General features: G+C 37.4%; 1 protein-coding gene across 2 annotated transcripts in view; it reads left to right on the plus strand.

The window, feature by feature from the left end:
- LOC115220834 (dual 3',5'-cyclic-AMP and -GMP phosphodiesterase 11A-like) overlaps positions 1 to 22,634 on the plus strand; it is a 290,583-nt gene that overhangs the window by 100,178 nt on the left and 167,771 nt on the right. For both annotated transcript variants that reach the window (XM_029791013.2, XM_036510552.1), the window contains 2 exons: positions 18,627 to 18,794; positions 20,703 to 20,792. In XM_029791013.2, coding sequence (XP_029646873.1) covers positions 18,627 to 18,794; positions 20,703 to 20,792 — 258 coding nt within the window. The remainder of the gene's footprint in view (positions 1 to 18,626; positions 18,795 to 20,702; positions 20,793 to 22,634) is intronic.

Raw genomic sequence — 22,634 nt, forward strand, 5'->3', positions numbered from 1 at the left:
GTATGTATGTATGTATGTATGTATGTATGTAGGTAAGTCTGTATGCGCGCGTATGTACTGTCCTCTGTATTTCTCCACGTCTTTCATTTTTACTTTCCGCTTAATCTAATATGGCTAGGAGTTCGTGTCGGATTTAGAGTTCATTGATAATACCTTCAGTCTTTTCGTTTCGTTTCGTTATTTATAGTTTCAGTCGAAGAGACAAAGAAAAACGCAAACAGTGAGTGACAGACCAAAGAGGTCTTTGTTAACGATATTTGTTCAGAGTAAGTTTACTTCAGCGGATTCGATGCCGTATTTGTTTTGGCTGTATGGTATTACATTCGTTATACATATCTTGTATAACAATAATATTACAAATGGAATCTGGCAAAACAGTTCAATGTGTTTTCCTTGTAACACGTTTCAATAAATCAATTAACGAGAAAATTGTCTTCTTTTGTTTGAACATCTCTATACCAGAGTTGAATTATTTATAATGTCTGGCCCCATTGTGGTCATTTGTTTTAATTTTTGAAACTGTATTTGATCCCTATTTACACATATCTTGTTTCAGTCTTAAATCATTAACATTACGCTGTCTGAGTGAGACTAATTAATATGGTTTGTTTGAAAGGGTTTGCTCACAGGCTTTCACTCCCACCACAATCAATTAGTTAATAATGCACGCTATGTAATTTAATTCTAAATTCTCCCACAGCGAGTTTACTTATTTCTGCTACATTAATTATTAAGCTCAAGGGAAAATATTTATTTCCTTCGTCTTGACAAATACTTCACAAATTTCTTTAATCATAGATTTTGTCGAATTTGTAATAATTATGGAAAAGCGGTCATCATTGATAAGATAGATATCATTTCAACGTGTGCAATTATTAATTGTTATTATTTTTACAAAGAATCGACGCCCACGCACTTCCAATTAGACTACATTGCTACGGAAAATGAATCTGTTATTTGATAAGATAATTAATGATTGCGCCAGTCATATTTCGGTCCTATAAAATCTCATCAGCAAACCCTACTTTTAATTGTTTATGAAAAGAGTGCTTGTTATATTAAGTATGTTAGCTCTGAACCAATTTGTCTTATATACAGTAAGTATCCCTTCTCGATTTCCTCCAGGCATTGATAGTTGCCACACCAATCAATATTTATTCAATCTAAGTCTTCAAGCTATTTTAGGCTTCGCAATTATAGATATTTACTAGATCTAATAAAACCAAAACATGTTTGGAATTGTCACCGTTCTTGATAGATATCAGACTCACTTCCCACTCTCTGATTGCATCTAATTACAGTTAATGTAAATATTTAGTTTGTCTCCCACCACATTTTCTGACCAGAATTAGTCATTAAGCTAATGAGTTTTCTTTCCTTACTACAGGTGAAATCTTAATTCATTGTAATTCACCAAGTTAAAAATGTTAGAGCTGATTTAATTCCTAATATGCTCCGCATACTTAAGTTGTTAGTACTATAACTATGAGATATTACTGGAATCCAGTAATGTGTGTGTATGTGTGTGTGCGTGTATGTGTGTGCACGCATGTGCGTGTGCATTAAGGCTACCACTGGTTTCATGTTAAGAAAGTATCTCCATACCTTAACAATTGTTCAAGCCAATCACATGAAGGAGAGGTGTTCGTCTCTATTTTGGATGAAAATACAAAACATCTCGTGAAATATCTCGGAGGTTCACAAGAGAAGCTCATACCACTTTGTCATGTGGGAAGGGGAATACCATTTTCCCTACAACATCTCCCCTTTTATTTTTTTTGTATGGCAAACAAGTGATTTTATTTTAACTCGTGTTCTTCCTTTTCCTTCCACTTATATGCGTCGGTTCAACCAACTGTAACGGTGTTGGTACCTGGAATGTGTCATAAAGCCAGTCCATAGGTTCTTCCACTCTGTGTAGTTCATTTTCTATGAATCTCTTATTCAATTGGTTTATGTGTCTTGTTTCAATACCTTTTCAGCTATTAATTCTGTACAACATTTTTCCTATGTACTTTGTAATTTATATTTCTTCTTGCTATTGTTTTCCGTATTCATACGACCTCATGTCCACCTTATCACCAATTTTGAAAAATTTGTCGTTTCTGATACTTTTGTCTTTTCTGATACTTTTTCGTTCCTCGTCAGGAAACAGTTGATCAAAAACTGATTTCCCCTTCCTCACAACCATCAATTCTGCTGGTGAGCTTCCTGCTGGTGTATTGAGGTTCGGTGACACCATGTACACCGTTAGAAATTGCTGCAGAGCGACTTCGTCCATGACTTTCTTCTTTGCTTTTCTCAAAGCTCTTTTAAAAATGTCCACAAAACGCTCTACCTGTCCATTTGATCTGGGATGGTAAAACGCTAACGCTTTATGTTCTACCGTGAAAATTTCGCAGAATTTTCTAAATTCACTGGACACAAGTTGAGTTCCATTATCAGGTACAATCACGTATGGGATGCCAAATCTTGCGAATAATTCGCGCAAGAAATTTATTACCGTTTCGGAGGTTGGTCTTTTGCACTTAACAATTTCCGGCCATTTCGTCAAACTGTCAACCTCTACTAAGTAGTAATAGCCAACTAATGGACCCGCAAAATCGATATGTAGTCTTGACCATGGACATTTTTCTACTGGCCCATTTTTGAGTAGGCAATTTCGCTGCCTTAGCATATCCTCTGCAGCCTTTTACTACGTTTTCAACGTCCTTGTCCATCTTTGGCCAATACACATAACTGCACTTTCATCCTTGCGATCCCCAGATGTCCAATAAGGAATTTTTTCAACATTCTTTTTTGTAGAGTCTCAGGTATCACTACCCTTTGGCCATACAGCAGTATGCCGTTGCATGTTGAATATATGTTTACCTGTTGCTGTTTTTCTTACCGAACCTATTTTTGTTTTCTTCAGCTGACCACAGACTTTTCATTAACGAACTTATCTTTTGATACGTGTCACTTTATATCCTCCACAGTTATTGGTAACTCTCGTACTATGTTCCACATTATGTGTTTAATTTCCCCTTCAGATCTTAGGGCTATTGTTACTGTATTCTTCAATGGTTCACCATTTCTGGGTATTAACCTGGGTAGGCCGTCAGCACGTCCTAGCTTTTACAAAGGTAAATATTCCATTGCATAGTTGTAGTTTAGTAGTATGGCACCCTATCGCTGCAACTTGTTTGCTTTATGTATTGGAATTCTTTTCTTGGATCCATAAATCGTTAGCAACGGGCGATGGTCTGTTTGTAGTCTAAACCGTCTACCATGTATAAACCTACGGAAGTTTTTTATGCCAAATAGAATTACCAATGCCTCTTTTTCACTTTGACTTCAATTTCTTTCTGCTTGCAAGAACGTCCTTGACACGTGAGCTATGGCCTTTTGGCTGCCATCTTCACATCTGTTTAGGAGTACGGTATCTACCCCGTAGTCACTAGCATCTGTTGCCAGTATAGTTTCCAACTTCAGATTGAAGTAATTGGCAAATCTGAAGCTAACATGCTTTTTAGTTCCTCAAATACCTTCTGGCATTTTTCTGACCAAAACCATTTGGCATCCTTTTTTAACAGCTCATTTAGTAGAACCCTTGTGTTGTGAATGTCCGGGATATATACTTGATAGTACTTTACCAAGCCTAAATATGATTGTACCAATTTGACGTTCAGTGGGGGAGTCATATTGCGTATTGTCATCGCCCTTGATGGGTCTTGCCTTCGTCCTTTGTCGTCAAGTACTTGACCTAAATATTTGACTTTTTCGTAAAAAAATTCACACTTTTCTTCTGTTCGTCTAAACCCGTATTCATTTACTTTTATGAATCACTTTTTTAATATGCTCGAAGTGTTGCTTCAATGACTCGCTCTTTATAAAAATATCATCGAGATAAGCGATAGCGAAATCACAATCGTATAACATTGCGTCCATCACTTGTTGGAATTTGGCAGGTGCCATTTTTCCTCTAGAAGGAAACCGCTTGAATTTATACAAGCTACGGTGTGTTGATTGTTAAAAGGTGTGCGCAGTCTTCCTCTACTTGTATCTGTAGATAGGCCTCTGAGAGGTCTAACTTCGAGAAAATTTTTCTTTCATTTAGTTTTGAGAACACTTCTTCTGGGCTTGGTAACGGATAATTGTGTTTGACTAAAGTCATTTCATCCAGCTCAAAAATCCGCACACACTCTTAGTCTTTTTGTCTTTACATAAACCGTTGGTGCTGCCCAGTCTGACTTTTCCAATTATAGCTAAATTTTCTAGTCTTTCTAGCTCTTTATTGACCTGGTCCAAAGCCGCAAGTGGCACGTTCTGTTTTACCTAAAAAAAAAACAGGCGTTACCTTTCCTCTTAAAGCGATCCTCGCATTGTTTTAGTGTAAAAACCTAATCTTTCCAAAAAGTCATCTGGAAACAACTTTTTAATTTTTTTGTCTTAGTTGTTGGCCTTCATTTGAACTTTTGGCCGTGAGAACACTAATGGGGGTATCCCAAATTTTAACTAACTCCATGCATTCTGCGCCAAATCGGTTTAGTGATTTTTTAAAAACTAATAAATGATAATCCTTTTCATTTCACCTCGAAAAGTTACTTTGCAAATACATTCGCCAATGAAATATAATTTTTTTTCCCTATAACACTCTATGCTCTTTTATTTGATTTGCCTTTTATTTGCCTCCATGTTTCTTCATTTATGATACCGATGTCACTCCTCGTGTCTAATTGCATTTTGATACTAATGATTCTGATTCTCACTTCCACGAATTTTCTGTTCGTTCTACAAAGTTTTTTCTCTGATGGCAAATTATTTATTTTCTTCTCGTTTGGTCTTGTTTTTTGTCACCTTAGTTCTGCAGTGCGATTTGATATGTCCTGTGTTCTCACAACGAAAACACTTTGCTTTTTTTTGAACGGACACTCTTTTCTTAGGTGCCTACCATCGCCTGCCATACATGGGTCTATCTCCTGATGTATACCGTGTGTTTTGTGAAACACTTTATCTGTCTTTGACTCATCAATACTGGTTTTATCTGTAAACAATCTCCTCGTCGGATTTCCCCTGTGTCGTCATGCCTTACTTTTAATATCATATCGCGCTCTGCTGGCAGTTTCTAGAGAGTTATATCCTGGTTCATTTCCAGCTTTGCGAGAATTTTCGTTCTGACTGACTTCTGCGTCCTTAAAAAGGACGCAGTAAGTCCCTGAATTAAAATCAGGCACTTGAACGAGTTTGGAGTCAGTTTATCCAGTTTAAATCTCTCGCATTGAGAGTTCGCTCTACTTGCATGTAGTAGAGTCTTCGTGTGTTGAATAACGATGTTTTTTCACTAAACATCCTACATAAAACATCAATTGTGTCCGTGAAATTTATCAGAAACTTTTTTAGGCAATATAAAGTTACAGTATTTCTAATGCTCTATTGTCACCAGTTTCCTCAGAATGAGATGCGCTTTCATTTCGTCCGTCCAGTCTTCACACTCTTTTTCGAAAATTTGTTCAAATCTTTGGTAATATGCCTCGAAAGAGATTCCTTTTTCCGGGTCATATTTAAATTCATTTATCGAATTTGCCACATGGTCTGCTGAAAACATATTTTCCGGTTTTGTTACAAACTTCATTAGTTGTAGCATTTGTTGTTATAACATTTGTTGTTATTCTTGTTGCTCTTTGAGTTGTTGTTTTTGTTTTTGAAACCCAGCTAGACCCTCTAACAAGTTTTCCGTAATTTTATGGATTTTTCGTAAAATATGTACAACAAAAATGTTTATTACTCCTCTATCGAGTTTTTTAATTTCTCCATGTGCAAAAGTTTTCAACGTCGTCCGTGTGAGAATTGTTTATATTCTCGCGAAAAGAAAAGAACTTTTTTCAACGTTGTCCGCGTGAATTGTTCATATCCTCGTCGCCACTATTCTAAATGTGAGATCCTCGTCCACTCGTACGTTATTGTCGGCACTGTAATATTCTTGTCGCCACTATTGTGGTGGTATTCCGTGTCTATCGCTGATAGCAGTGCAAGACAAAGACTTTGAAACGTCTACCTTGACGGTAACTCAAACTCGTATATATCACGTAACTGACACTGACTCCAAATGAGAATTCGTACAAAAACTCTACTATTACTGATCCGCCTACAACAACTGACTGTCTCACTATATAGTAGATTTATATATCAGCTTGTCACGTGGGAAGGGGAGTACCAATTTCACTACAACAAAAGGTTTTGCTTACACCTCACGGAACAGCATAAAATTGTTGTTCACATCCTATACAACGGTATAAACCATTGCCTACAACACGTAGAATAATATAAAATCATTGCTTCCATTGTAAATGAGACTACATTATCCAATTTTATACATTCCTGCCTGGACTATAAAAACCAGTGCAAGTATAAACCTTTGCTTATAATCTATAAATAAGGCTATAAATTTCTCTATTTGTCATCATAAACAAAACAGCTGCAAGATTTAAATCCCAAACAAGATTATAAAGCCATCCACAGAATCCTAAGACATCCTAAATGATAGGATAAAACTATTATCCATAATCTCAATGAAGGCTATCGCTCACATCCTAAAAATGAGATTGAAGATATATTGTTGATATCTGAAAGGGGAACATTTTATCATTGAGTGGAATAAACCACATACATTGTTCATCCATTGACTAAGCAACACGGTCGAAATAAATTTCATTTTTTATTTTAGTCATAGGAAGTACGTCAGAACCAATTGAGTAATCGGAATTTCTTGAGCTGGTAGAACGAAACGGTTTTAGAATTGCTTCAAGTTTGAATTCTTTGTTCATGACAGTACAGAAACAAAGTCACGGAGGACGGAAATTCTATCAAGGGAACACTGATAAGTCACTAAGTACGCTGTTTGCAAAATTCATAGAGAATGGGTGTCAGTGGATGATAAGATACGTGTTCTAGATATATTCTAGTAAGTGAACAGAAAATGCAATTTAAACCTATGCAGGTGTAACAACTTTTTTCTTATTACTATAATCATGAGTCCCCTATCATGTGACGTACCTACTTCCCAACTTTAGACATGTCTTTCCTCCATGTATAATTTACAATTGGAGCATAGCAGAAAGCTCCTTTCCGTTTATGAGGTCATTTATCTAAAATGCCACATGGTGAAACCGAATTGTCTATTCAGCCGAGATTTACCACGTCTTTATTTCGAAATGTTGGCGTCAACTGAAGTACAATTTTAGAAAAATACCTGCGCGCTACTTAAAGAACTTTTCAGTTTTATTTTCGCATAACATCTGCATCGCAGCTTTCCACAATATGATTATGTATGTTTTCTGAATTGCTTTCTGTCCACTTGCAGAGCATCTCATTAAATGCATCATTTAAACATGTTCCTTCTCCCACTTAAAAGAATAATAATCGTTCTGCCTTGTACAAACTTCTTGTAAAATAACTACGTTTTATAGGGTGGTCCAAAAGTCATGCACCAAAACATTTGACATTTTATTTATATTACATTATTATTATTATTACTATTATTATTATTATTATTATTATTATTATTATTATTATTATTATTATTATTATTATTATTATTATTCAGTAGTTTTATTTTTCTCACGTGCTTTCACGTCACTACCAAGCGCAGCTCTGTGTGCCTTGGGTATGTGCTGTGATTTGTTGTGATGCTCTGATGGTTATTGTATGGAAAGTGTTCTGCGTAGGATGTGTGCAGTGCCTAGTAGTGTTATTTTCTGTATGTGATATATACTTGTAAGTCCTGGTGTTTTTTTATGTATTTGTATAGATTTTTTTTTATCATACCTAATGCGCGTACTATTATAAGAATTGTTTCTGTTTTTAATCTCCACATTCGAGTTACCTCTATTTCCAGATCTTTGTATTTTGAAAGTTTCTCCGTTTCTTTTAGAGAAACATTGTCATATGTAGGTATTGATACATCGATTAGAAAGCATTTTTTCTTGGTGATCTCTGACAACTATATCCAGTTTATTAGCCTTGATTTCTCTACATGTGTGTATTCGCCTATCCCAGTGTATGGTTGCTTTCTCATTTTCTGTGACCTTTTCTGGTGTGTGCTTATATCATCTTTTTTCTGTTGTTATTTGATAGTATTGGCATAGCTTCCAGTGTATATAGATCCCAACTCTGTCGTGTCTGTGAATATATTCCTTCTTCACCTGTACTGGGCAGCCATAGACAGTATGATTTATTGTTTCTTTTCCACCTCCACATATTCTGCAGTTACTTTGTATTTCTTTTCATTACGTGATTTTGGTGATTTCTGATGGGAAGGCTTCAGTATCTGCTTTATGTCCTGAGTTTCTCAGCCATTCTTGAGATTTTGCTTTGTCTATTTCTTTTCTCTTTAGCTTAACTCGATATTTGCCATGAAGGGGCTTTTCTTGCCATCGTTTTATCATGATCCGTTGTTGTTCTAGATTTAGTTTGGTTTCAGTTGTTTGACAGCTTCTGTTGTTTCGTCTTTTTCGTCATAATTTTTAGGTACTATGGCTTCTTTATTGTGTTTGTCAACTTCCTTAAAGACTGAAAACAGTTTTTTTTATTTTGTTCGTGTTTTGTGGCTATTTGTATTAGTTTTCCTGGTATTTCTGTAGTCCGATTACTTTGTAATATTTTTCTAGCTGTTGTATATATAGCCTTTCTATGTTAGATTGTGGGTGTTGCCAAGTTGAGCAGAGAATCTGCATCAAAGTTTGCCAAAAGCTTGGCAATACCTGCTCAGAGGCCTTAGCAAAATTTTCAAAAAGTTTTCATCGTTCTCGACACAATCAAGGAGATCTTGTGCAACTGAATCCCAAGTGCCTTTTTGGTCAGCTGAAAGCAGTTTTGGCACAAACTTGGCAGACACACACCTCATACCCAAATCTTCAGTGATAATTGACTGAACTGAACCGTAACTAATCTACAAATCCTCTGATAACTCAAGGGTGGTGATTCGACGATTTCCTCTCACAGCTGCATGTATATTTGCAATGTTTTCTCAGTTCTACTGGTTGCGGGTTTCCCAGAACGTTTGTCCCAATCAACATTTTCCGGCCATCTTGGAAACATCTGAACCACTCGTACACATGTGTGCGTCTCATATTTGTGTAGGCCTCTGAACAGGTATCGCTTCGATAACTTTCTCTGTCATGGTCCATGCGACGTTCACACGCTACACACGTTCCTTCCAAGCACTGCTATAAACATCGGAAGTGAGCTAGAACGTTAACATTTCCCGCGCATGCACAGCGGAGTCCAAGGTCAATCTGTGCCAAACGGCTTTACTCTGCATGTTTTAGTTTCGTTACTATGGCAACAGTTCAGGTACTTGTTGATAAGACTAAGTATGTGTGTGTGTGTGTACACACACACACACACACACACACACACACACACACATACATATATATATATATATATATATATATATATATACATACTTTATTAATAAAGCTGCAAAGACACCACGAAAACTGTTACTCAGATTTTGATGTTCCCGTTCGTCGGACAAACAAAGCTGTCCGACGAACGGGAATGTGAAAGTCTGAGTAACAGTTTTTGTGATTATCTTTGCTGCTTTATTTTGATAAAGCATATTACTCTACCTCTGGTATTCTAGTAATATTTTTTCCACCTTTCTTCGCATTTATGTGCTTACTCTGGTATACACATACACACACACACACACACACACACACACACACACATGTAAATATACAGGGTAGGAAAATTATAGAAATTTTTCTACCAGTGGCCTAGCATATATAAAATAGTCAACAGACAATATATTTTTCATATGAAATTTGTGTACATTTAAATGTACACTAATTATATATATATATATATATATATATATATATATATATATATATATATATATATATATATATATATATATATATATATATATATATAAAGAGAGAGAGAGAAAGAGAGAGAGAGATGCATTTATATATATTTTACTTGAAAGGGTTCATACGAATCAAAGCTTATCATATATGGTGCCACCAATTGGCTGGATAAAATCATACAGAGCAGAGAGTGGAATAATCCATTGTTTAAATCTCATTTCCAATCATTTATAATGATCCGATTCATCGGTGAATCCTTGGTTCGGCGAAAATTATAATAACTAACAGACGAATGGCGTTTAAGTACGCTACAGTTGTTTCTCTAGAGACTTATCGATGCAGTAATAACAGGTTATATTACATTACGTAAATTTCCAACACCTCAGGCGGACTTCGTCTGTGACGTATAATTCTGTATAATAAAATAACGATGTATATGATATTCATAATGTATATTTCTGTTCATTTGCTGCGTTTGGAGAATTGGGCAGAACCTATTATCCTTGCAGGCCCTCGGAGATTATCGACATTTAATGTTACGTCTAAACTGTTGCAGAACAAAATCTCCCGGAAAGATACGAGCAGGAAGGAGATTCCGGAAGGTTGATGATCTGGAAATGAAGGACTGGGAATAGTGATCAGTGAGGGGGTTAGAGAATGGATATGCAAAGAGTAACAAGCGATGGAAAGACGAGCTGTCATCATGAAAAGACAGAGAGATGAGTTAGCTCGTCTGTAGCCCAGAGTCTTTACTGTGTCGGAACAACGCCAGCTATCATGGTCAAACACAAGGCAGTAATACTAATTCTGGACCAGAAGATACAAATACGGAATTGTACCTCTATAGCAAATAACGTGATCAGAGACCCTGCGTTGAAACTGAAGCAACCAAGTTGTAGAAGAGCCATTTCTTTCTTTTCTTTTTTTTCTTTTACTTGTTTCAGTCATTTGACTGTGGCCATGCTGGAGCACCGCCTTTAGCCGAGCAACTCGACCCCAGGACTTATTCTTTGTAAGCCCAGTACTTATTCTATCGGTCTCTTTTGCCGAACCGCTAGGTGACGGGGACATAAACGCGCCAGGATCGGTTGTCAAGCAATGCTAGGGGCACAAACACAGGCAAACAAACATACACGCACACACACACACACACACACACACACACACACACACACACACACACAGACAGACACACACACACACATATATATATATATATACATATATGCATATATACGACGGGCTTCTTTCAGTTTCCGTCTACCAAATCCACTCACAAGGCTTTGGTCGGCCCGAGGCTATAGTAGAAGACACTTGCCCAAGGTGCCACACAGTGGGACTGAACCCGGGACCATGTGGTTGGTAAGCAAGCTACTTACCACACAGCCACTCCTGCGCCTATATAGTAACAAAGTTTTTGAATTCAGTTTGAATTTTGTTTTTATTTCATGAACCGTCAAAACTTTCGTCGCACAACAGCGCCCTGATCATTGACATCTCGTGAAATAAGCATAAAATTCAAGCGAATTCAAATGTTTGTGAGTGTTATTAAATAACTCTTCCACGATGAAAGCATATATATATATAGGCGCAGGAGTGGCTGTGTGGTAAGTAGCTTGCTAATCAACCACATGGTTCCGGGTTCTGTCACACTGCGTGGCATCTTGGGCAAGTGTCTTCTGCTATAGCCCCGGGCCGACCAATGCCTTGTGAGTGGATTTGGTAAACGGAAACTGAAAGAAGCCTGTCGTATATATGTGTATATATATATATATATATATATATGTATGTGTGTGTGTCTGTGTTTGTTCCCCGACCATCACTTAACAACCGATGCTGGTGTGTTTACGTCCCCGTCACCTAGCGGTTCGGCAAAAAGAGACCGATAGAATAAGTACTGGGCTTACAAAAAGAATAAGTTCCGGGGTCGATTCGCTCGATTAAAGGCGGTGCTCCAGCATTGCCGCAGTCAAATGACTGAAACAAGTAAAAGAATAAAGAAAGAAAGAAAAGAATATATATTTCAAAGTATATGTATGAATGAATAATGGAGTGATGGGGTAAACGGGTGCAACTATGCTGAAAATTGTGCTTATAAAGAATACAGGTGTATAATAAATAGCTCATGGAGTTTTTTTAAGGTAAGAGGATTAGAGTGTATCATCATTGGGATGAAACCGTTCTAGGAATGTATTTAATTTGTGTGTACTATTTGCAGATGTAATTGTTGTAAGGGCGCTACATTAATAGGATAAATTGATGAGACGAGTGGGATAAACTTTTGTAAAGCTCTGAGAAGTGACTAAGTGGAAATGTAGTCTCTTTAGAGATCCGTAAAATACACTTCTTAACGCTTGGCTTATTGTTTGTTCCGGAACGAAAATCATACATATTTGAGTACTTATATTTTCCATGTGTGTCTGTCTGTTTCCCTCTCTCACTGTAGCTCTTTCTCTTTCCTACTCTTTCTCATACACACACATTCACATATTTACATATCCACATATCTGCGCCCGTATAAATCTATGCCTGCATGTGATTACATATATGTGTATGTGTCTGTGTATTTATGTATCTCTCAACACTCGACGATATCGACTTGCTCCTCCAGGTTCCGAGGCGCAAGCCGATGGACTTGTCCTTGTTAACTTTTGCTCCTGTCACCGCTCCGTATCCTCTGAGAGTATCTTCTACACGAGGTAGCTCTGCTTCGTTGGCACGATGAAGGTGACATCATCCACTGAAGCAGAAACAGACTTACGGCATCCGATTTTATTAGGGTTGCATCCCAACTTCTCCAACTTCCGCGGCAATGGCTCGAGCGCCAACACGTACAGAAGCGGAGATAAGGGACATCCTTGACGAACGGAGCGCTTGATCGAAAACGGCTCCGTCAGGTAACCGTTTATCTGGACTGTGGACTTGATGCCACTATACATGGCGGAGATCCACCCGCGAAAGCCCGAGTCCAGCCCAGCCACTTCGAGGACCGCCGCCAAGTACCGATGGTCTACCCTATCAAACGCTTTACTTTGATCTAAATGGACCATTGCCCCACTTTTGCCGGATAATTTACAAATCCTATTTAAGGTGTAAGGGATAAGGTGAAGATTATCCTTGATCGACCTGCCTGGGATTGCACATGTCTGTGCCTTCCCTATAAGTTTCTCCACGAAATAACCCTCTATTCTAGTTCTATCTAAACTTAGCTGCTTACTAAATTTAATGGACCCCAAACGGATGGCTCTTTTGAGGTTGTGCCACCATCTATTATTAATGATTGCGTCACATAGTGCCCTCTGTACTAACTCCTTAATCCGGGCATGGAAGTCTTTACAAGTCAACATAGACTTGTTCATCTTCCATTACTCCGGTCCCTGTCTATGACATTTATCTACGCGTACCTCACACGTCACAAGTTTGTGATCTGTGTAAGGTACACTAAAAAATCGTGGACAGTTAAAAGTATCTCTATCCCTAACGAATACTCTATCTATGTAAGATCTGCGTGAGCCGTCGTTATTACTCCACATCCACTGTGGAACGCTCGGCTCATCCAATCTGTAACGGTCTACTAGATTATAGCTCTCTAGTAGACCCTTGAGGCCAGGATTCCCTTCCTATCGCTCGAGCCAATACTATCCACCGCGCATCGAGGATAGTTAAACTCCCCTAACAGAACTACCGTTTTAGTCTCGAAAAAATCCAGACTGCCCACGCTCGTTAGGAGCGTAGACATTTACCAACCTGAAGGACTGCTTACCCACGTGGGTTACATGCAGGATGACCAGCCTACCTTTTGGGTCCAGAAAGACAGTACTTACTTGTAAGTCCAAGTTCTTCCTGAATAAGACCACCACGCCCCCTCCCCCTTGTCGGCTAGGAGCAATAATTTCTCGTAGCATTCAAGAGAGACGAGAACGCTTGTGGTCCACTCATCAAATGTATAACACATTTTTTAAAAAACACTTTGGAAACCTATTCATTCGACACTTGCAAAATGACTTGTTTTCCCTTTTTTTTTCTGAAAAGTTCAAATAAATATTTTCTGAGTTACAGTCTTTACAAAATTGTATCGACTTACCTCTTCTGTCTCTCACAATGTCTTTCACTCTTACACTCCTTTACGTTGGGGTATCCTATCTCACTATAATTTTCCGTTTTTGGTGTTGTTCATGTTTCCTGCTGTTTTGTGAGTGCTTGTATCAAGAACTCACAAAACAGCCGGAACAGTCTGTGTGTTCGTGTTTTTGTGTGTCTGTGTGTCCGTTTGACTGAAACTCTACGTGTTTCGTCTGTGTATCCCTGTTTTTAGGTTTCCGTACTTCTGAGTTGTCTTGTTTCTGGTCTACATGACTCTGTTCTTTTAATTCATTTGCTGGTACTTCCGCAGGTAAATTTTCTCCATTTCTCGTCGTGGGTTTCTTCTTCCATTCCTTTACACTTCTTCTCTTCTGCTATCGTCGGTGACTTTCTTCTCTCTTTTTCCCTGGGTTTTACCTCCGCCAAATTGCCATCATATTCTATTCTCTGCTTCTGCTTTTTTCCACCACTGTATCTTCCTGTACACTCTCTTCCACCATTTCTACTGCTGCTCTAGGGCATTTCCTTCTCAGGTGCAATCTTTCACAGCATTGGTAACATTCTGGTGGGGGGTTTCTCCTCCAAAATTACTTCCAGCTTTTCACCGTTTTGTAATTCCACAGTTTCCGCCATTTCGTCGTAATATTCTAAGGTTCCTGTGCAAATTATTTCGATACCATAACCTCAGCAATTCAATTGTTGCTTACTATGCAAATGTTCAGGTTTTCACTTCCCTTCACCAGCTCTGAATTAAACGTTGCTACTATTATCCATTCTGGGTCTATCGATGGTGGGATTCGTCCCACCCTGACCATTGCGATTCTTTTGCCCAAACAGTTCGGCACCACCGTCCATTTCTCTCCCATTATCAGTCTGTTATCATTCATTTCCGCCTCTTCTTCTGATGCAAAGGCGACTATTATAGTCGAGTATTTCCTTCCTCTTGTAAAAAAAGTTATTCCTTCACCCATTTGTTCCTTCAATATTTCCTCTATCTCTTCCTGCGGTGCGTGCTCTATTCTCCTATTTTCATTCGAAAATGTTCTGAATATCACCGTTTTGCTTTCCATTTTTAGTTTTTCCTCCTCTGGCGGGGTCATTTTTATGTTTGACCCTTCTTTTTCTATCATGCCATAATATTTTGCTATCTTCTCTTCATTCCACTCCATCCGCTTCGACTTCAGCACACGCGAGTCTATAGCATCTCAACCTCCGGTAGCTTCCGCGTAAATTTTCATTTCAATTATTCGCTTCCACCCAACGATTGTGGCTTCGCACAAAAAATTTCGTTTCGAATTCTTCAAAAAACAACAAAAGGGCGTGGCTTGCTAGCTTGACTCTTTATTACAGGCACAAGGCCTAATTACAGAGGGGACATACAAAGACATGCGGGAACATAAAATATATGAAGGATGAATGTGAAATGAATATATTTACAATGCAAATGAGACGGCCATCTCGCTCCCGCTGCGAGATGAAACCGTGGATTCCTTTTTACTTAAACGTTTAGACAACCTCTAGCCTCGCTCCGAAGCCGCGACTTCCCTTTTCGCTTTTGCCTTACAATTTTCACACCTTTTATCCAATTGTTCATAGAGGATTTACTTCTTATTTCCCCCACCTTCTTTAACTAAAGTATCACAATATTTAAAAAAAAAATGGGAAATCTGTTCATTCAACCATTACAAAATTTACTTGTTTTTCCTTTTTTTCCTTAAAAGTTCAAATAAACAGTTTCCTCAGTTATAGTTTCTACATGATTATATCGACTTACCTCTTCTGTCTCTCACAATGTTTTTCACTCTTACAATCTTTTACGTTGGGGTGTCCTATCTCACTACAATTTTCTTTTTGTTTGGGTTTTTCATGTTGTCCCTTTTTGTTTCTATTTTCCTGCTGTTTTGTGTGTTCTTGTATTTTCGTCTCTAAGTCTGTGTTCTCGTGTATTTGTATGTCTGTGTGTTCGTTTGACTGTAACTTTACGTATTTCGTCTGTGTGACTATGCTTTTAGGTTTCCGTAATTCTGGGTTGCTTTTGTTTCTGGTTGAATGACTTTGTACTTCTAATTCCTTTTCTGGTACTTCCACTGGTAAATTTCCTCCGTTCCTCGTCGTGGGTTGGGTTTCTTCCTCCATTCCTTTACTCTTCTTCCGCTGTCGTCGGTGACTTTCTTCTCTATCGTTCCCTGGGTTTTACCTCCGCAAAATTCCAATTATATTCTATTTTTGTTTCTGCTTTTTTCCCCACCACTGTATCTTACCGTACACTCTCTTCCACCATTTCCACTGCTGCTATAGGGCATTTCCTTCTCAGGTGCTCTCTTTCATCACATTCGTAGCATTTTGGGGTCTCCCCTCCAACATTATTTCCAGTTTTTCACCGTTTGGTAATTCCAAAGTTTCCGCGATTTCGTCGTAATATTTTGGGCTTACCGCACACATTATTTCGATACCATAACCTCAGTAACTCAATTGTTGTGTTCTACTTGGTATGCCAATCTTAAGGTCTTCTCTAGTCTTCCTCATCTCTGAATTAAAGTTTGTGGCTATTACCCATACTGGGTCTATCGCCGGTGGGATTCTTCACACCTTGACGATTCTTTTTCCCTAACACTTCGGCATCAACGTCCACTTCACTCCCGTCAACATCATGTTGCCGGAATTTTTCGCCTCCTCTTCTGAAAGAAAAGTTACTACTATAGTTCCGTATCTTCTTTCTCTTGTAAAAAACGTTATCTTTTCTCCCATGTTCATCACCAACATTTCCTCTATCTCTTCCTGTGGCGTGTGTTCTATTCTTCCATTTTCATTTGAAAATGTTCTGAATGTTACCGTCTTGTTTTCCATTTTTCTTTTTTCCTCCTCTGGCAGGGTTATTTTTATGCTTGACCCTCCTTTCTTTACATTCTCACAATATTTGGTTATCTTCTCTTCATTCCACTCCATCTTCTCCGGCTTCAGCACACGTGGGTCTATAGAGTCTCGACCTCCAGTAGCTTCTGCGTAACTCTTAATTTTTTCAATTGTTTCACTACCACACAACAATGGCGGTTTCGCAAAACATTCGGTTAGACTCCTCCCAAAAAACAAAAAGTGGCATGGTAGCTGTTGATGCTCATCTACCTCTGTGAACATATAATAATTCAAGTGAAATACATTCACTGATTTCGAGACTAGTTTCCATCAGTCTGGAGTAGCACGGTTTGCTAGCTGTTGAAGCCCATCTGCTTTTGTAAACATCGACAGCTAGCAAACCATGCTACTCCAGACTGATGATGTGCAATGACTCTGAAACTAGTCTCTGGTTGTTGGTTTTGCTGGGTGGAGGTGCTTATCTCCCATTTGTAAACATAAGGCCACAGGAAATGTGTCAAGGCCAGTAGGAAACGGTGTTTCCTAGAGTTAAATAGCAGTAGCATTCTTCCTTTTCATGGGACTGTCACATTAATTGACAACATACCATCACTTTATTGTGCTGCTACTGTATAAATCTCTCTAAGAGATTTAGAAATATTTCTATCATATATATATATATATATATACACACGAGTCGAGGTGAATCATACACTCTCTGGGTGCTTATTTGTCTTTTTCCCGCTGAAAGAAAAAACAGCTGAACATTCTATCTACGATTGTTGAAAACTGAAATTTAGGATCTGCAATAGTTTAAATGAAACTTAAGTTAATCGGAAGTTTTGCACTATTTTTTAAAGGTAGTGTTAATGCGCTTTTTAAAGATAGTCGTTATAAATTTTTTTATGTGCTTCGTTCTTTTTTTGTGTGTTTTGAAGCGGGAAATAGTTCTTACGAACACCTGTCAATTCTCTTATGATCCATTTCTTTTTCGAGTTGCTTGAAATCCTTCCTTGAAAACGTTTTCTTCACCATACTTTCTACATCCATATTTCCAACGTAGTTTCTATTCTTCTTTCTTTAAATTCATCGTCATATGTCTTCAAATAGATTCCTGATATTTTCTAAACCCTTTTAAAAGGGTTTAGAAAATAACCACCACAGATCTTTCGTCATTTGGAGTTGTTTTGTTTTGTGATTTTTCTTTCTGTTCCTTGAATGTTTTTTTTCTTTCTTTTGCTTACTGAACTTTCAAGTTTTAGTAATAGCTTTTCTGCAGAAATTTTTTGTCTGTTTTTTTTTGTGTTGTTTAATTTAGGTTTGTGTTTTCATACATCCTTGCATTAGCCATTTTCTGTTATTTCCTCAATTTTGTAACCTTTGCTCCACAATTTACAAGCCATGAGGGATACTTTCCCTGTTATTAAGTAGACGCCTTTTTTCATTGGGTGACAGTGTTGCATTCTAGCGCTTTTACTTCTTGTTTTACTTCCTTTATTCCATCTCTCTCTCTCTCTCTCTCTCTCTCTCTCTCTCATACACTTTCTAGCCTTTTATTCGGCTTCTTCACATCTAGAGTAAGACTAAACCAACTTCTTGTGTACACGCTAAAATGCTAGAGCGAAAGCTAATATTTATAATCAGGTGAAGTGATATGTTTCCATCGTTTCTACATGGACTACTTAAATAAAAATGTCATTACTTTTCTCAGTATCCACTTTCCTTCTCTATCGTTACGACCCATTTCACAATTTTCTTTTCGACCAAATTAGTTTCCTACGTTAGAATTTTTTTTCAAAATTCTCATAACTAATATTCTTTCTAATGCAGGATCCCAGATATAATGATGAAGTTGATAGAATATTAGGTTACAAAACCGAATCTCTCTTGTGTATGCCAATAAGGAATTCAGGTGACGAAATTGTTGGAATCGCGCAAATCATCAATAAACGAGGAGGCCCTGATGAAAAGAATTTATTCACCAAAGAAGACGAAAAGGTTTGTATTCCAAAACATTCTTATTAAAAAACAGATATTGTCTTTATCATTATGAATACAAAAAGTCTTTATTTTAGATGCACACAGACATACACACACTTATACGAAAACATATACCCACACATGCATGCATGAATGTATGTATGTATGAATGTATGTTTACTTGCGCGTGTGTAGATGTAATGTTTATACAATAGAATTGACCAGTGGTTTCAATGTGTTTCATAATTACCTAACCTTCTCACATGTTTACACGACTACAATTATATGTCAATACAATTGTTACGACAACTGAAGAATCTCTTTATTTCATTATAAGAAAACAAATTTGGAAAAGAAAAATAGTTTCAGATTTTGCCACAAGGGTAGCCATTTTGGGGGAGGGGGTAAGTCGATCACATCGACCCCAGTGTTTCAATAGTACTTATTTTATCGACCCCGAAAGGATGAAAGGCAAAATCGACCTCGGTGGAATTTGGACTCAGAACGTAGCGACGGGTGAAATGTTGCTAAGCATTTCGTCCAGCGCTCTAACGATTCTGCCGGCTCGCCGCCTTTAAGATGAGTCTATTAATCCTTTCTACGGGAGGTATAAGATTTGTGGGGAGGGGACTAGTCAATTACTTAATTAATCGACCCCGAAAGAATGAAAGGAAAGTCGACCTCGGCGGAATTTGAACTCAGAACGTAGCGACGGGCGAAATACTAAGATAAGTATATTAATCCTTTCTAGTATAGGAACAATGCCTGAAATTGTGAGGTAGAGGGCTGGTCGATGTAGTCGACCCCGAGAGGATGTAAGGCAAATTCGACCTTGGCAGAATTTGAACCCAGACCATAAAGATGAAAGAAATGCTATCAAGCATTTCGCCCGGCGTGCTAACGATTCTACCAGCTCGCCGCCTTAGATAAGTATAATAAGGATACGCTAAAGACTCCCGGGCGGCATTTTACAACGCTTTTCTGTCTACAAGACAGTAAATAACATTATTTATTTCGAAGTGCTTTTAAGCCTTCACTAAGTGAAAGAAGTTACTTTGTATCTTTTCGGTTTGAACGGCAGTTTATTCTAGCGGTGTCATATGAAATTGTCACCCATAATTATGACCCTAGTATCGATCTATAGCATTTCAATCTGTTTTAGGGTTAGGGTTAGTTAGGGGTGGGGGTAGGGGGAAGGTATCTTTTTTTCTTCGCAAATGTAAATAAACCCAATCTGTTTCTTAAACGAGGGACATATTCATACGACACAGAATGTTATTTTACCTCAGTAGACGTCATTGATTGATTGGTTGAAATTGCAGAAATTGAAGAAAAAAACAACAAATATCTTACAAACTATAGAATTTTCTCAATAAAGCCAAGAGAAAAAGATGTTTTATAAACACATTCTACCAGTATACGAAGTTTAAAATTTTTTAGTTACCTAGAAGTTATGTTAAAAACTGCCGTTCAAACCGAAAAGATCCGTTACTTTACTTAAAGAGAAGATATCAGACATTTCGTCAAGGGTTTTTCTTTTCTGATCGAAGGCCCTGTTCCGAACAACATAACTCTTATTTCCTCACGAAAATATTATTCCGGTGTGAAAACTTTTTTTCTTCTGAATTTCTTTTTCGTATGTAGAGTCTATAAAGGTGACAGCCTATTCAGAGATAACCTAACTTTCAGTTTGAAGATTTTAACTGAGCAAAACTAACTGTAAAGAGATTAAAAAACGAAAACAAAACAGAAATGATTTTACGTTATTATTAATGTTTCCAGTTGTTGAAATCTGTCTTTTACAACTTTAAACTCTTTTCTGCGTCACTTCGTTTAATTTCTATTTATATATTTTGTATATTTAACTGAAACGAAAATCTGATGTAATCAAATATTTATATTCTCTTTAATTCTGTTTACCTCTAGCTTCTAGCAACTTACACAACATTCTGCGGAATCGCCATTCAAAATGCACAGCTATTTGACGCATGCAGTCGAGAATATGAGCGAAATAAGGTAAGTAAATGGTATGCAACGTCAATCAATCAGTACAACAAAAAGTGATGCAATTTGAAAATAAATCCAGCAGAACTTGTGGAAACTGAAAACAGTAAATGGATGTGATTTTTGATGAGATGGAGCATTCTAGATATTATTTAATAAATTATTTCTGAAGACGAACCAAAAGAGAGTCAAACCATTAAAATAATCTGACAGTGTGTAGAAACTATATCAATTGTAGATACGAATAATTTCATAAATTTATAAGCTACTTAAAGTGTGACAGTTTAAACTTATTGATACAACACAAAGTCCACCACGCAGTTATATCAGCATAAAAAAAGCAAGTGTCTGCGTGTGAGTTTTTGTGTATGTGTGTGTGTGTGTGCGTGAGAGAGGGAGAGAGAGAGAGAAACAAACAGATAGAGAAAGACACAGAGAGAAAGAGAGTATTTAGTGAACGGTCGTTTCACATTGATATGAATTTCATATGAGTGGAAATAAAATAGAAATTGAGACATTGCAACACATTACGAGGACGTTGGAGGTTTTTAGACACTTGTATGTCGACAACCACAAACACAGATATATATATATATATATATATCATCTATGTTGTATTTGTTTCAAACATTGAACTGCGGCCGAAACCATAGACAGGCGAGACAGTATCGATGTCCGTCGCTCATGAATGGTACTCTGGGCGGACCTAGCACCACAAAATCTCTAATCAAAGAATAAATCTGGTTGCTCCCACCAAAGAAGAAGAAGAAGAGAGTGAGAGGTGGGTATTGGAGAAAGATAAAAGATGTGTAGATAGATAGACTGATAAAATATTGAATTGTATCAAAGTATTACAGACAACCACCACATTGAATTCAGAATTTACAGACCCTAAATACATAATAATATATTTAGTTCTCTCATACTACCTTTCCTTCATAAATTCTCGACTTCATATAATTTAAAAGTATGTGAATGTCATGCAAATTTTAGTGGTTAACTTTGGTAGAAGTTGCCAGAGTAGAATATTTAATTATAGCCTCCATTCTTCAGTCATTTTAAAATTATCGCTTAAAATAACATGTCTCAAAAATTTTAATTGTATTTCAATACATGCTTAGGAAAAGTTTAACGTGTTTAGCTGAAATTCTTGATAAAACCAGAAATATGAGATAACCGTCAAAATTACTTTATTAGTTGTGTATTTTATAAATTATATTAAATTAATAAAATTACATTCATTCGTTTATTGACAATTATCAAGATATGCCCAGAATGAGTTATGATCGACATACTGTTGAGCAAAAAAACGTCGTTCCATTCTTGACATTCCTGTCTTTTTATGGGGACGTAAAGCTGCATTATCGAAGTAAGAATATATTTTCTTTACCTGGGTATGTGGAGTGAAGTGAGAATCAAAATCTGTAATATAGCTGCCAAAAGAATTTGTGAAATATATAAATTTAGCCTAAATATAAAGGCGCAGGAGTGGCTGTGTGGTAAGTAGCTTGCTAACCAGCCACATGGTTCCGGGTTCAGTCCCACTGCGTGGCACCTTGGGCAAGTGTCTTCTGCTATAGCCCCAGGCCGACCAATGCCCTGTCAGTGGATTTGGTAGACGGAAAGTGAAAGAAGCCTGTCGTATATGTATATATATATATATATATATATATATATATATATATATATATATATATATATATGTATGTGTGTGTCTGTGTTTGTCCCCCCAGCATTGCTTGACAAACGATGCTGGTGTGTTTACGTCCCCGTCACTTAGCGGTTCGGCAGAAGAGACCGATAGAATAAGTACTGGGCTTACAAAGAATAAGTCCTGGGGTCGATTTGCTCGAC

The sequence above is a fragment of the Octopus sinensis genome, linkage group LG17, assembly GCF_006345805.1.
Source record: "Octopus sinensis linkage group LG17, ASM634580v1, whole genome shotgun sequence".
NCBI classification, from domain to species: domain Eukaryota; kingdom Metazoa; phylum Mollusca; class Cephalopoda; order Octopoda; family Octopodidae; genus Octopus; species Octopus sinensis.